Source organism: Lytechinus pictus, chromosome 16 (genome assembly GCF_037042905.1).
Source record: "Lytechinus pictus isolate F3 Inbred chromosome 16, Lp3.0, whole genome shotgun sequence".
NCBI lineage: Eukaryota > Metazoa > Echinodermata > Echinoidea > Temnopleuroida > Toxopneustidae > Lytechinus > Lytechinus pictus.
The window spans coordinates 1,173,278-1,185,493 of record NC_087260.1 but is presented as its reverse complement, the minus strand read 5'-3'; the positions used below and the strand labels follow the sequence as shown (position 1 = coordinate 1,185,493).

Genomic DNA, 12,216 nt, shown 5'->3' with positions numbered 1-12,216 from the left:
GCAAAAAAGAAGAACAAATACTCTAAAAAGGGAAGGGTTGGCATGTCTGCTTAACCCTTGACGAATTTCAACACTGCGCCGCTGCATGAAATTTTTTTATTATGCCGCTCAGTGACTTTATACTTTCGAGCCTTGGGCATCTTTTGAGACCAAATTTGTGGCGCCCAGGTACGCGGTAAAGAAATCATGCAACATTTGTATTTTTGTCATACCCAAAATTACTTAACAAGTAAAACATTATTATTCACAATTCATATAATGATACAATACTATGTTCATTGACAATAAATTATATTTGACCTTGATCATGTGATCTAAGACTTGTCAGTGTTACTTGATTACCCCTATATCCACATTTTATAAACTACATGTATATCTATAAGCTTTGAAAGTTATGACAGCAATCAAATAATTACCTGCAAAATGGTCAAAGTTCATTGACCTTTATGACCTTTGACTTTGGTCAAACTTGCATGAGATGTTCAGTATTACTTAATTACTCTTATGTCCATGTTTTATGAACTAGATCCATACACTGTCGGAGTTATGATGGTTATTCAACAATGCCCCCCAACATGGCCAAAGTTCATTGACCTTTGACTTTGGTCATGTGACCTGAAACTTGCATGAGATGTCAGTGATACTTACATGTATGTCCAAAGTTTATAAACTAGATCCATACACTTTCAGAGTCATGATGGTTATTTAACAATTGTCCCCAACATGGCCAAAGTTCATTGACCTTTGACCTTGGTCATGTGACCTGACACTAGCCCAGGATGTTCAGTGATACTTAATTACCCTTATGGCCAAGTTTCTTGAACTAGATCCGTATACTTTAGAAGTTATGACGAAATTTCAAAAACTTAACCTTAGGTTAAGATTTTGATGTTGATTCCCCCAACATGGTCTAAGTTCATTGACCCTAAATGACGTTTGACCTTGGTCATGTGACCTGAAACTCAGGCAGGATGTTCAGTAATACTTGATTAACCTTATGGCCAAGTTTCATGAACTAGATCCGTATACTTAAGAAGTTATGACGAAATTTCAAAAACTTAACCTTAGGTTAAGATTTTGATGTTGATTCCCCCAACATGGTCTAAGTTCATTGACCCTAAATGACGTTTGACCTTGGTCATGTGACCTGAAACTCAGGCAGGATGTTCAGTAATACTTGATTAACCTTATGGCCAAGTTTCATCAACTAGGTCCATATACTTTCTAAGTTATGCTGTCATTTCAAAAACTTAACCTTCGGTTAAGATTTGATGTTGACGCCACCGCCGTCTGAAAAGCAGCGCCTATAGTCTCACTCTGCTATGCAGGTGAGACAAAAACATTATTCCATGTACAAAGTCAATGCAAATTGTGTTTTAAACCAAAAAATCAGATGATCATTATTACTTTTGTTGTTTTAAATGGATTTATTTTATGTTATTTATTTTCGCAAAAGGGTCCCCATTAAAGTTCATTGAAAAAACAAAAGAAAACACAGAAATATATTCAAACAAGAATGAAATGAATAGGAAATTAATTATGTTTTGACAATTTTTTGGGAGATATTTGTTAGAAATGTAATAATTGATATTTTCATCCAAAATAAGCATTCTACATGTACTAGCTATATAAAGTGAGTTAAAGGCAAAACACATATTTAATGCAAATTTCATGTGCTTATTTGCATAATTAATAAAAAAAAATATAAGCAATTAATTTTTCGAAAATTTTGCTATACAGCCTTGCAGTTTACATCCCGCTCTATGTGTCTGCAAATTTTTGCTGCGATCGCGCAATCAGTGACCGAGATCTGAAGGAGGGGGGGGGGGGGAGGGTCAATTTGACCCCCCCCCTCTCCAGTGTGTCCTGGTCTGAAATAGCCCACTTAAATTAGGGTTAACACTTTGGACTGAACTTGGATTTTAAAGCCCCGTACTTGGTCGTCCAGTTTAATCTCACTTCCAAAAATCTCATATTGGTGAGTATATACATGTAAACAAGAATATCATACATGTATGTTTCTCATGTTTGCTCTCTTCTGTTCTTTCCTTGTGCTTTTATTGTAAAGAAAACTGTTTAGTTCTTGTTTCCTGACAGTTATGAAAGAATTGAGTACCAGATTTGTTGACTAACTGAACATGCCCTGCTAGAGATTAATTGCAAACTTAGCTATCCATGGCTAATTAATCAAAGTTTTATCTCAGAATTCTGAATACACGTCTAATAGTCTTCAAGAATTTTAACTTTGTGCTATATTATGCTTAAATTATGAAATTTGTCCACTATGCTATGATCCTAATGTTAACTCTACAGTTGAAGAGACAAACAGCTTTAGAATATGGAAACATTATGCCACCCCCAGCAAGCTCCAACAGTAGGCAAAGGCTAGAGACACTAGTTATCTAAACTGCTAATTCAATGTTTGTTTGTGTTCTAAATATCACATTCTGTGTTCTTCTGTAAAATGTAAAATATATGATGAAGAAAATTAGAAATAAAAATGTTCGAAATGAAAGTTTCTATAAAAATATGATCTTACCTCCATTTGTGATACTTGAGAAAGCTGGAGTTGTAGCTGAAAGAAGACTATACCAAACGCAAGTTTCTGAGCATGCTCAGTGATCTTCAACATGGCTTCTAATGGCTCTTCAAGAAGAGATGAACTCTCATCTAATATAAAACAAAATTATAGCCATCATTATCAATATAATGCCATTGACAGGTGCTTTAAAAGTGTATATTTTGGTCTCCATGATATACCTGTACAATATCAAAGCCTATCGCACGATAAGCCGACATCGGACAAAAAAGGGATACTAGAGCTTTTCGACTATAGGGCCAATATCAGACTCAACAACACATGCAATATTGGACCTACAGTACCAGGAATTCATGGAATATTTCTGTTATGTCATTCTGAGCCATCCATTATGATATGATTTTTCATAATAATACTACATTTTGGGGGAACACTTCAAATAATGCATGAAACAACATTTCCTCAAAAATATTCAGGCCCAGAACTGAGAACACGCAAAAGTGAGCAAAATTACCCAATCAAAATTTAACAATGTATTAAACATACATGTATCAATTTAAAACACCCACACTCATATACTTAAATAGCAAAGCCAATAATGTAGTGGAAGGCTGCAGCTATTGCTGTTAGTCTCTATAAAGACATGTGTCTGAGTAGAAGGCTGCAGCTATTGCTGTTAGTCTCTCTAACGACATGTGTCTGAGTAGAAGGCTGCAGCTATTGCTGTTAGTCTAAGCATGTGTCTGAGTAAAAGGCTGCAGCTATTGCTGTTAGTCTCTATAAAGACACGTGTCTGAGTAGAATGCTGCAGCTATTGCTGTTAGTCTCTATAACGACATGTGTCTGAATAGAAGGCTGCAGCTATTGCTGTTAGTCTATATAAAGCATGTGTCTGAGTAGAAGGCTGCAGCTATTGCTGTTAGTCTCTATAAAGACATGTATCTGAGTAGAATGCTGCAGCTATTGCTGTTAGTCTCTATAACGACATGTGTCTGAGTAGAATGCTGCAGCTATTGCTGTTAGTCTCTATAACGACATGTGTCTGAGTAGAATGCTGCAGCTATTGCTGTTAGTCTCTATAAAGACATGTATCTGAGTAGAATGCTGCAGCTATTGCTGTTAGTCTCTATAACGACATGTGTCTGAGTAGAATGCTGCAGCTATTGCTGTTAGTCTCTATAAAGACATGTGTCTGAATAGAAGGCTGCAGCTATTGCTGTTAGTCTCTATAACGACATGTGTCTGAGTATAATGCTGCAGCTATTGCTGTTAGTCTCTATAACGACATGTGTCTGAATAGAAGGCTGCAGCTATTGCTGTTAGTCTACATGTATATAAAGCATGTGTCTGAGTAGAATGCTGCAGCTATTGCTGTTAGTCTCTATAAAGACATGTATCTGAGTAGAATGCTGCAGCTATTGCTGTTAGTCTCTATAACGACATGTGTCTGAGTAGAATGCTGCAGCTATTGCTGTTAGTCCCTATAAAGCATGTGTCTGAGTAGAAGGCTGCAGCTATTGCTGTTAGTCCCTATAAAGCATGTGTCTGAGTAGAGGGCTGCAGCTATTGCTGTTAGTCTCTATAAAGACATGTGTCTGAGTAGAGGGCTGCATCTATTGTTATTAGTCTCTATAAAGACATGTGTCTGAGTAGAAGGCTGCAGCTATTACTGTTAGTCTCCATAAAGACATGTGTCTGAATAGAATGCTGCAGCTATTGCTGTTAGTCTCTATAACGACATGTGTCTGAGTAGAAGGCTGCAGCTATTGCTGTTAGTCTCTATAAAGCATGTGTCTGAGTAGAAGACTGCAGCTATTGCTGTTAGTAACTATAAAGCATGTGTCTGAGTAGAAGGCTGCAGCTATTGCTGTTAGTCTCTATAAAGACATGTGTCTGAGTAGAATGCTGTAGCTATTGCTGTTAGTCCCTATAAAGGCATGTGTCTGAGTAGAATGCTGCAGCTATTGCTGTTAGTCTCTATAACGACATGTGTCTGAATAGAAGGCTGCAGCTATTGCTGTTAGTCTCTATAAAGACATGTATCTGAGTAGAATGCTGCAGCTATTGCTGTTAGTCTCTATAACGACATGTGTCTGAGTAGAATGCTGCAGCTATTGCTGTTAGTCTCTATAAAGACATGTATCTGAGTAGAATGCTGCAGCTATTGCTGTTAGTCTATATAAAGACATGTGTATGAGTAGAAGGCTGCAGCTATTGCTGTTAGTCTCTATAACGACATGTGTCTGAATAGAAGGCTGCAGCTATTGTTATTAGTCTCTATAAAGACATGTGTCTGAGTAGAAGGCTGCAGCTATTGCTGTTAGTCTCTATAAAGACATGTGTCTGAGTAGAATGCTGCAGCTATTGCTGTTAGTCTCTATAAAGCATGTGTCTGAATAGAAGGCTGCAGCTATTGCTGTTAGTCTCTATAAAGACATGTGTCTGAGTAGAAGGCTGCAGCTATTGATGTTAGTCTCTATAAAGACATGTATCTGAGTAGAATGCTGCAGCTATTGCTGTTAGTCTCTATAACGACATGTGTCTGAGTAGAATGCTGCAGCTATTGCTGTTAGTCCCTATAAAGCATGTGTCTGAGTAGAAGGCTGCAGCTATTGCTGTTAGTCCCTATAAAGCATGTGTCTGAGTAGAGGGCTGCAGCTATTGCTGTTAGTCTCTATAAAGACATGTGTCTGAGTAGAAGGCTGCAGCTATTGCTGTTAGTCTCTATAACGACATGTGTCTGAGTAGAAGGCTGCAGCTATTGCTGTTAGTCTCTATAAAGACATGTATCTGAGTAGAATGCTGCAGCTATTGCTGTTAGTCTCTATAACGACATGTGTCTGAATAGAAGGCTGCAGCTATTGCTGTTAGTCTCTATAAAGACATGTGTCTGAGTAGAAGGCTGCAGCTATTGCTGTTAGTCTCTATAAAGCATGTGTCTGAGTAGAATGCTGTAGCTATTGTTATTAGTCTAAGCATGTGTCTGAGTAAAAGGCTGCAGCTATTGCTGTTAGTCTCTATAAAGACATGTGTCTGAGTAGAATGCTGCAGCTACAGTGTATTGCTGTTAGTCTCTATAACGACATGTGTCTGAATAGAAGGCTGCAGCTATTGCTGTTAGTCTATATAAAGCATGTGTCTGAGTAGAAGGCTGCAGCTATTGCTGTTAGTCTCTATAAAGACATGTATCTGAGTAGAATGCTGCAGCTATTGCTGTTAGTCTCTATAACGACATGTGTCTGAGTAGAATGCTGCAGCTATTGCTGTTAGTCCCTATAAAGCATGTGTCTGAGTAGAAGGCTGCAGCTATTGCTGTTAGTCCCTATAAAGCATGTGTCTGAGTAGAGGGCTGCAGCTATTGCTGTTAGTCTCTATAAAGACATACGTCTGAGTAGAGGGCTGCAGCTATTGGTATTAGTCTCTATAAAGACATGTGTCTGAGTAGAAGGCTGCAGCTATTGCTGTTAGTCTCCATAAAGACATGTGTCTGAATAGAATGCTGCAGCTATTGCTGTTAGTCTCTATAACGACATGTGTCTGAGTAGAAGGCTGCAGCTATTGCCGTTAGTCTCTATAAAGACATGTGTCTGAGTAGAAGACTGCAGCTATTGCTGTTAGTCTCTATAAAGACATGTGTCTGAGTAGAAGGCTGCAGCTATTGCTGTTAGTCTCTATAACGACATGTGTCTGAATAGAAGGCTGCAGCTATTGCTGTTAGTCTCTATAAAGACATGTGTCTGAGTAGAAGGCTGCAGCTATTGCTGTTAGTCTCTATAACGACATGTGTCTGAGTAGAAGGCTGCAGCTATTGCTGTTAGTCTCTATAAAGACATGTATCTGAGTAGAATGCTGCAGCTATTGCTGTTAGTCTCTATAAAGACATGTGTATGAGTAGAAGGCTGCAGCTATTGCTGTTAGTCTCTATAAAGACATGTGTATGAGTAGAAGGCTGCAGCTATTGCTGTTAGTCTCTATAAAGACATGTATCTGAGTAGAATGCTGCAGCTATTGCTGTTAGTCTCTATAAAGACATGTGTATGAGTAGAAGGCTGCAGCTATTGCTGTTAGTCTCTATAAAGACATGTGTCTGAGTAGAAGGCTGCAGCTATTGCTGTTAGTCTCTATAAAGACATGTGTCTGAGTAGAAGGCTGCAGCTATTGCTGTTAGTCTCTATAAAGACATGTGTCTGAGTAGAAGGCTGCAGCTATTGCTGTTAGTCTCTATAAAGACATGTGTATGAGTAGAAGGCTGCAGCTATTGCTGTTAGTCTCTATAAAGACATGTATCTGAATAGAATGCTGCAGCTATTGCTGTTAGTCTCTATAACGACATGTGTCTGAGTAGAAGGCTGCAGCTATTGCTGTTAGTCTCTATAAAGCATGTGTCTGAGTAGAAGACTGCAGCTATTGCTGTTAGTCTCTATAAAGCATGTGTCTGAGTAGAAGGCTGCAGCTATTGCTGTTAGTCTCTATAAAGACATGTGTCTGAGTAGAATGCTGTAGCTATTGCTGTTAGTCCCTATAAAGGCATGTGTCTGAGTAGAATGCTGCAGCTATTGCTGTTAGTCTCTATAACGACATGTGTCTGAATAGAAGGCTGCAGCTATTGCTGTTAGTCTCTATAAAGACATGTATCTGAGTAGAATGCTGCAGCTATTGCTGTTAGTCTCTATAACGACATGTGTCTGAGTAGAATGCTGCAGCTATTGCTGTTAGTCTCTATAAAGACATGTATCTGAGTAGAATGCTGCAGCTATTGCTGTTAGTCTATATAAAGACATGTGTATGAGTAGAAGGCTGCAGCTATTGCTGTTAGTCTCTATAACGACATGTGTCTGAATAGAAGGCTGCAGCTATTGTTATTAGTCTCTATAAAGACATGTGTCTGAGTAGAAGGCTGCAGCTATTGCTGTTAGTCTCTATAAAGACATGTGTCTGAGTAGAATGCTGCAGCTATTGCTGTTAGTCTCTATAAAGCATGTGTCTGAATAGAAGGCTGCAGCTATTGCTGTTAGTCTCTATAAAGACATGTGTCTGAGTAGAAGGCTGCAGCTATTGATGTTAGTCTCTATAAAGACATGTATCTGAGTAGAATGCTGCAGCTATTGCTGTTAGTCTCTATAAAGACATGTGTCTGAGTAGAAGGCTGCAGCTATTGGTATTAGTCTCTATAAAGACATGTGTCTGAGTAGAAGGCTGCAGCTATTGCTGTTAGTCTCCATAAAGACATGTGTCTGAATAGAATGCTGCAGCTATTGCTGTTAGTCTCTATAACGACATGTGTCTGAGTAGAAGGCTGCAGCTATTGCCGTTAGTCTCTATAAAGACATGTGTCTGAGTAGAAGACTGCAGCTATTGCTGTTAGTCTCTATAAAGACATGTGTCTGAGTAGAAGGCTGCAGCTATTGCTGTTAGTCTCTATAACGACATGTGTCTGAATAGAAGGCTGCAGCTATTGCTGTTAGTCTCTATAAAGACATGTGTCTGAGTAGAAGGCTGCAGCTATTGCTGTTAGTCTCTATAACGACATGTGTCTGAGTAGAAGGCTGCAGCTATTGCTGTTAGTCTCTATAAAGACATGTATCTGAGTAGAATGCTGCAGCTATTGCTGTTAGTCTCTATAAAGACATGTGTATGAGTAGAAGGCTGCAGCTATTGCTGTTAGTCTCTATAAAGACATGTGTATGAGTAGAAGGCTGCAGCTATTGCTGTTAGTCTCTATAAAGACATGTATCTGAGTAGAATGCTGCAGCTATTGCTGTTAGTCTCTATAAAGACATGTGTATGAGTAGAAGGCTGCAGCTATTGCTGTTAGTCTCTATAAAGACATGTGTCTGAGTAGAAGGCTGCAGCTATTGCTGTTAGTCTCTATAAAGACATGTGTCTGAGTAGAAGGCTGCAGCTATTGCTGTTAGTCTCTATAAAGACATGTGTCTGAGTAGAAGGCTGCAGCTATTGCTGTTAGTCTCTATAAAGACATGTGTCTGAGTAGAATGCTGCAGCTATTGCTGTTAGTCTCTATAAAGACATGTATCTGAGTAGAATGCTGCAGCTATTGCTGTTAGTCTCTATAACGACATGTGTCTGAGTAGAATGCTGCAGCTATTGCTGTTAGTCTCTATAAAGACATGTGTCTGAATAGAAGGCTGCAGCTATTGCTGTTAGTCTCTATAACGACATGTGTCTGAGTATAATGCTGCAGCTATTGCTGTTAGTCTCTATAACGACATGTGTCTAAATAGAAGGCTGCAGCTATTGCTGTTAGTCTACATGTATATAAAGCATGTGTCTGAGTAGAATGCTGCAGCTATTGCTGTTAGTCTCTATAAAGACATGTATCTGAGTAGAATGCTGCAGCTATTGCTGTTAGTCTCTATAACGACATGTGTCTGAGTAGAATGCTGCAGCTATTGCTGTTAGTCCCTATAAAGCATGTGTCTGAGTAGAAGGCTGCAGCTATTGCTGTTAGTCCCTATAAAGCATGTGTCTGAGTAGAGGGCTGCAGCTATTGCTGTTAGTCTCTATAAAGACATGTGTCTGAGTAGAGGGCTGCATCTATTGTTATTAGTCTCTATAAAGACATGTGTCTGAGTAGAAGGCTGCAGCTATTACTGTTAGTCTCCATAAAGACATGTGTCTGAATAGAATGCTGCAGCTATTGCTGTTAGTCTCTATAACGACATGTGTCTGAGTAGAAGGCTGCAGCTATTGCTGTTAGTCTCTATAAAGCATGTGTCTGAGTAGAAGACTGCAGCTATTGCTGTTAGTCTCTATAAAGCATGTGTCTGAGTAGAAGGCTGCAGCTATTGCTGTTAGTCTCTATAAAGACATGTGTCTGAGTAGAATGCTGTAGCTATTGCTGTTAGTCCCTATAAAGGCATGTGTCTGAGTAGAATGCTGCAGCTATTGCTGTTAGTCTCTATAACGACATGTGTCTGAATAGAAGGCTGCAGCTATTGCTGTTAGTCTCTATAAAGACATGTATCTGAGTAGAATGCTGCAGCTATTGCTGTTAGTCTCTATAACGACATGTGTCTGAGTAGAATGCTGCAGCTATTGCTGTTAGTCTCTATAAAGACATGTATCTGAGTAGAATGCTGCAGCTATTGCTGTTAGTCTATATAAAGACATGTGTATGAGTAGAAGGCTGCAGCTATTGCTGTTAGTCTCTATAACGACATGTGTCTGAATAGAAGGCTGCAGCTATTGTTATTAGTCTCTATAAAGACATGTGTCTGAGTAGAAGGCTGCAGCTATTGCTGTTAGTCTCTATAAAGACATGTGTCTGAGTAGAATGCTGCAGCTATTGCTGTTAGTCTCTATAAAGCATGTGTCTGAATAGAAGGCTGCAGCTATTGCTGTTAGTCTCTATAAAGACATGTGTCTGAGTAGAAGGCTGCAGCTATTGATGTTAGTCTCTATAAAGACATGTATCTGAGTAGAATGCTGCAGCTATTGCTGTTAGTCTCTATAACGACATGTGTCTGAGTAGAATGCTGCAGCTATTGCTGTTAGTCCCTATAAAGCATGTGTCTGAGTAGAAGGCTGCAGCTATTGCTGTTAGTCCCTATAAAGCATGTGTCTGAGTAGAGGGCTGCAGCTATTGCTGTTAGTCTCTATAAAGACATGTGTCTGAGTAGAAGGCTGCAGCTATTGCTGTTAGTCTCTATAACGACATGTGTCTGAGTAGAAGGCTGCAGCTATTGCTGTTAGTCTCTATAAAGACATGTATCTGAGTAGAATGCTGCAGCTATTGCTGTTAGTCTCTATAACGACATGTGTCTGAATAGAAGGCTGCAGCTATTGCTGTTAGTCTCTATAAAGACATGTGTCTGAGTAGAAGGCTGCAGCTATTGCTGTTAGTCTCTATAAAGCATGTGTCTGAGTAGAATGCTGTAGCTATTGTTATTAGTCTAAGCATGTGTCTGAGTAAAAGGCTGCAGCTATTGCTGTTAGTCTCTATAAAGACATGTGTCTGAGTAGAATGCTGCAGCTACAGTGTATTGCTGTTAGTCTCTATAACGACATGTGTCTGAATAGAAGGCTGCAGCTATTGCTGTTAGTCTATATAAAGCATGTGTCTGAGTAGAAGGCTGCAGCTATTGCTGTTAGTCTCTATAAAGACATGTATCTGAGTAGAATGCTGCAGCTATTGCTGTTAGTCTCTATAACGACATGTGTCTGAGTAGAATGCTGCAGCTATTGCTGTTAGTCCCTATAAAGCATGTGTCTGAGTAGAAGGCTGCAGCTATTGCTGTTAGTCCCTATAAAGCATGTGTCTGAGTAGAGGGCTGCAGCTATTGCTGTTAGTCTCTATAAAGACATACGTCTGAGTAGAGGGCTGCAGCTATTGGTATTAGTCTCTATAAAGACATGTGTCTGAGTAGAAGGCTGCAGCTATTGCTGTTAGTCTCCATAAAGACATGTGTCTGAATAGAATGCTGCAGCTATTGCTGTTAGTCTCTATAACGACATGTGTCTGAGTAGAAGGCTGCAGCTATTGCCGTTAGTCTCTATAAAGACATGTGTCTGAGTAGAAGACTGCAGCTATTGCTGTTAGTCTCTATAAAGACATGTGTCTGAGTAGAAGGCTGCAGCTATTGCTGTTAGTCTCTATAACGACATGTGTCTGAATAGAAGGCTGCAGCTATTGCTGTTAGTCTCTATAAAGACATGTGTCTGAGTAGAAGGCTGCAGCTATTGCTGTTAGTCTCTATAACGACATGTGTCTGAGTAGAAGGCTGCAGCTATTGCTGTTAGTCTCTATAAAGACATGTATCTGAGTAGAATGCTGCAGCTATTGCTGTTAGTCTCTATAAAGACATGTGTATGAGTAGAAGGCTGCAGCTATTGCTGTTAGTCTCTATAAAGACATGTGTATGAGTAGAAGGCTGCAGCTATTGCTGTTAGTCTCTATAAAGACATGTATCTGAGTAGAATGCTGCAGCTATTGCTGTTAGTCTCTATAAAGACATGTGTATGAGTAGAAGGCTGCAGCTATTGCTGTTAGTCTCTATAAAGACATGTGTCTGAGTAGAAGGCTGCAGCTATTGCTGTTAGTCTCTATAAAGACATGTGTCTGAGTAGAAGGCTGCAGCTATTGCTGTTAGTCTCTATAAAGACATGTGTCTGAGTAGAAGGCTGCAGCTATTGCTGTTAGTCTCTATAAAGACATGTGTATGAGTAGAAGGCTGCAGCTATTGCTGTTAGTCTCTATAAAGACATGTATCTGAATAGAATGCTGCAGCTATTGCTGTTAGTCTCTATAACGACATGTGTCTGAGTAGAAGGCTGCAGCTATTGCTGTTAGTCTCTATAAAGCATGTGTCTGAGTAGAAGACTGCAGCTATTGCTGTTAGTCTCTATAAAGCATGTGTCTGAGTAGAAGGCTGCAGCTATTGCTGTTAGTCTCTATAAAGACATGTGTCTGAGTAGAATGCTGTAGCTATTGCTGTTAGTCCCTATAAAGGCATGTGTCTGAGTAGAATGCTGCAGCTATTGCTGTTAGTCTCTATAACGACATGTGTCTGAATAGAAGGCTGCAGCTATTGCTGTTAGTCTCTATAAAGACATGTATCTGAGTAGAATGCTGCAGCTATTGCTGTTAGTCTCTATAACGACATGTGTCTGAGTAGAATGCTGCAGCTATTGCTGTTAGTCTCTATAAAGACATGTAT

General features: G+C 39.4%; 1 protein-coding gene across 1 annotated transcript in view; it reads right to left on the bottom strand.

The window, feature by feature from the left end:
• LOC129279031 (conserved oligomeric Golgi complex subunit 7-like) overlaps positions 1–12,216 on the bottom strand; it is a 48,181-nt gene that overhangs the window by 16,892 nt on the left and 19,073 nt on the right. The window contains exon 8 of the mRNA XM_064111559.1: positions 2,540–2,670. Within this exon, the coding sequence (XP_063967629.1) occupies positions 2,540–2,670 (131 nt within the window). The remainder of the gene's footprint in view (positions 1–2,539; positions 2,671–12,216) is intronic.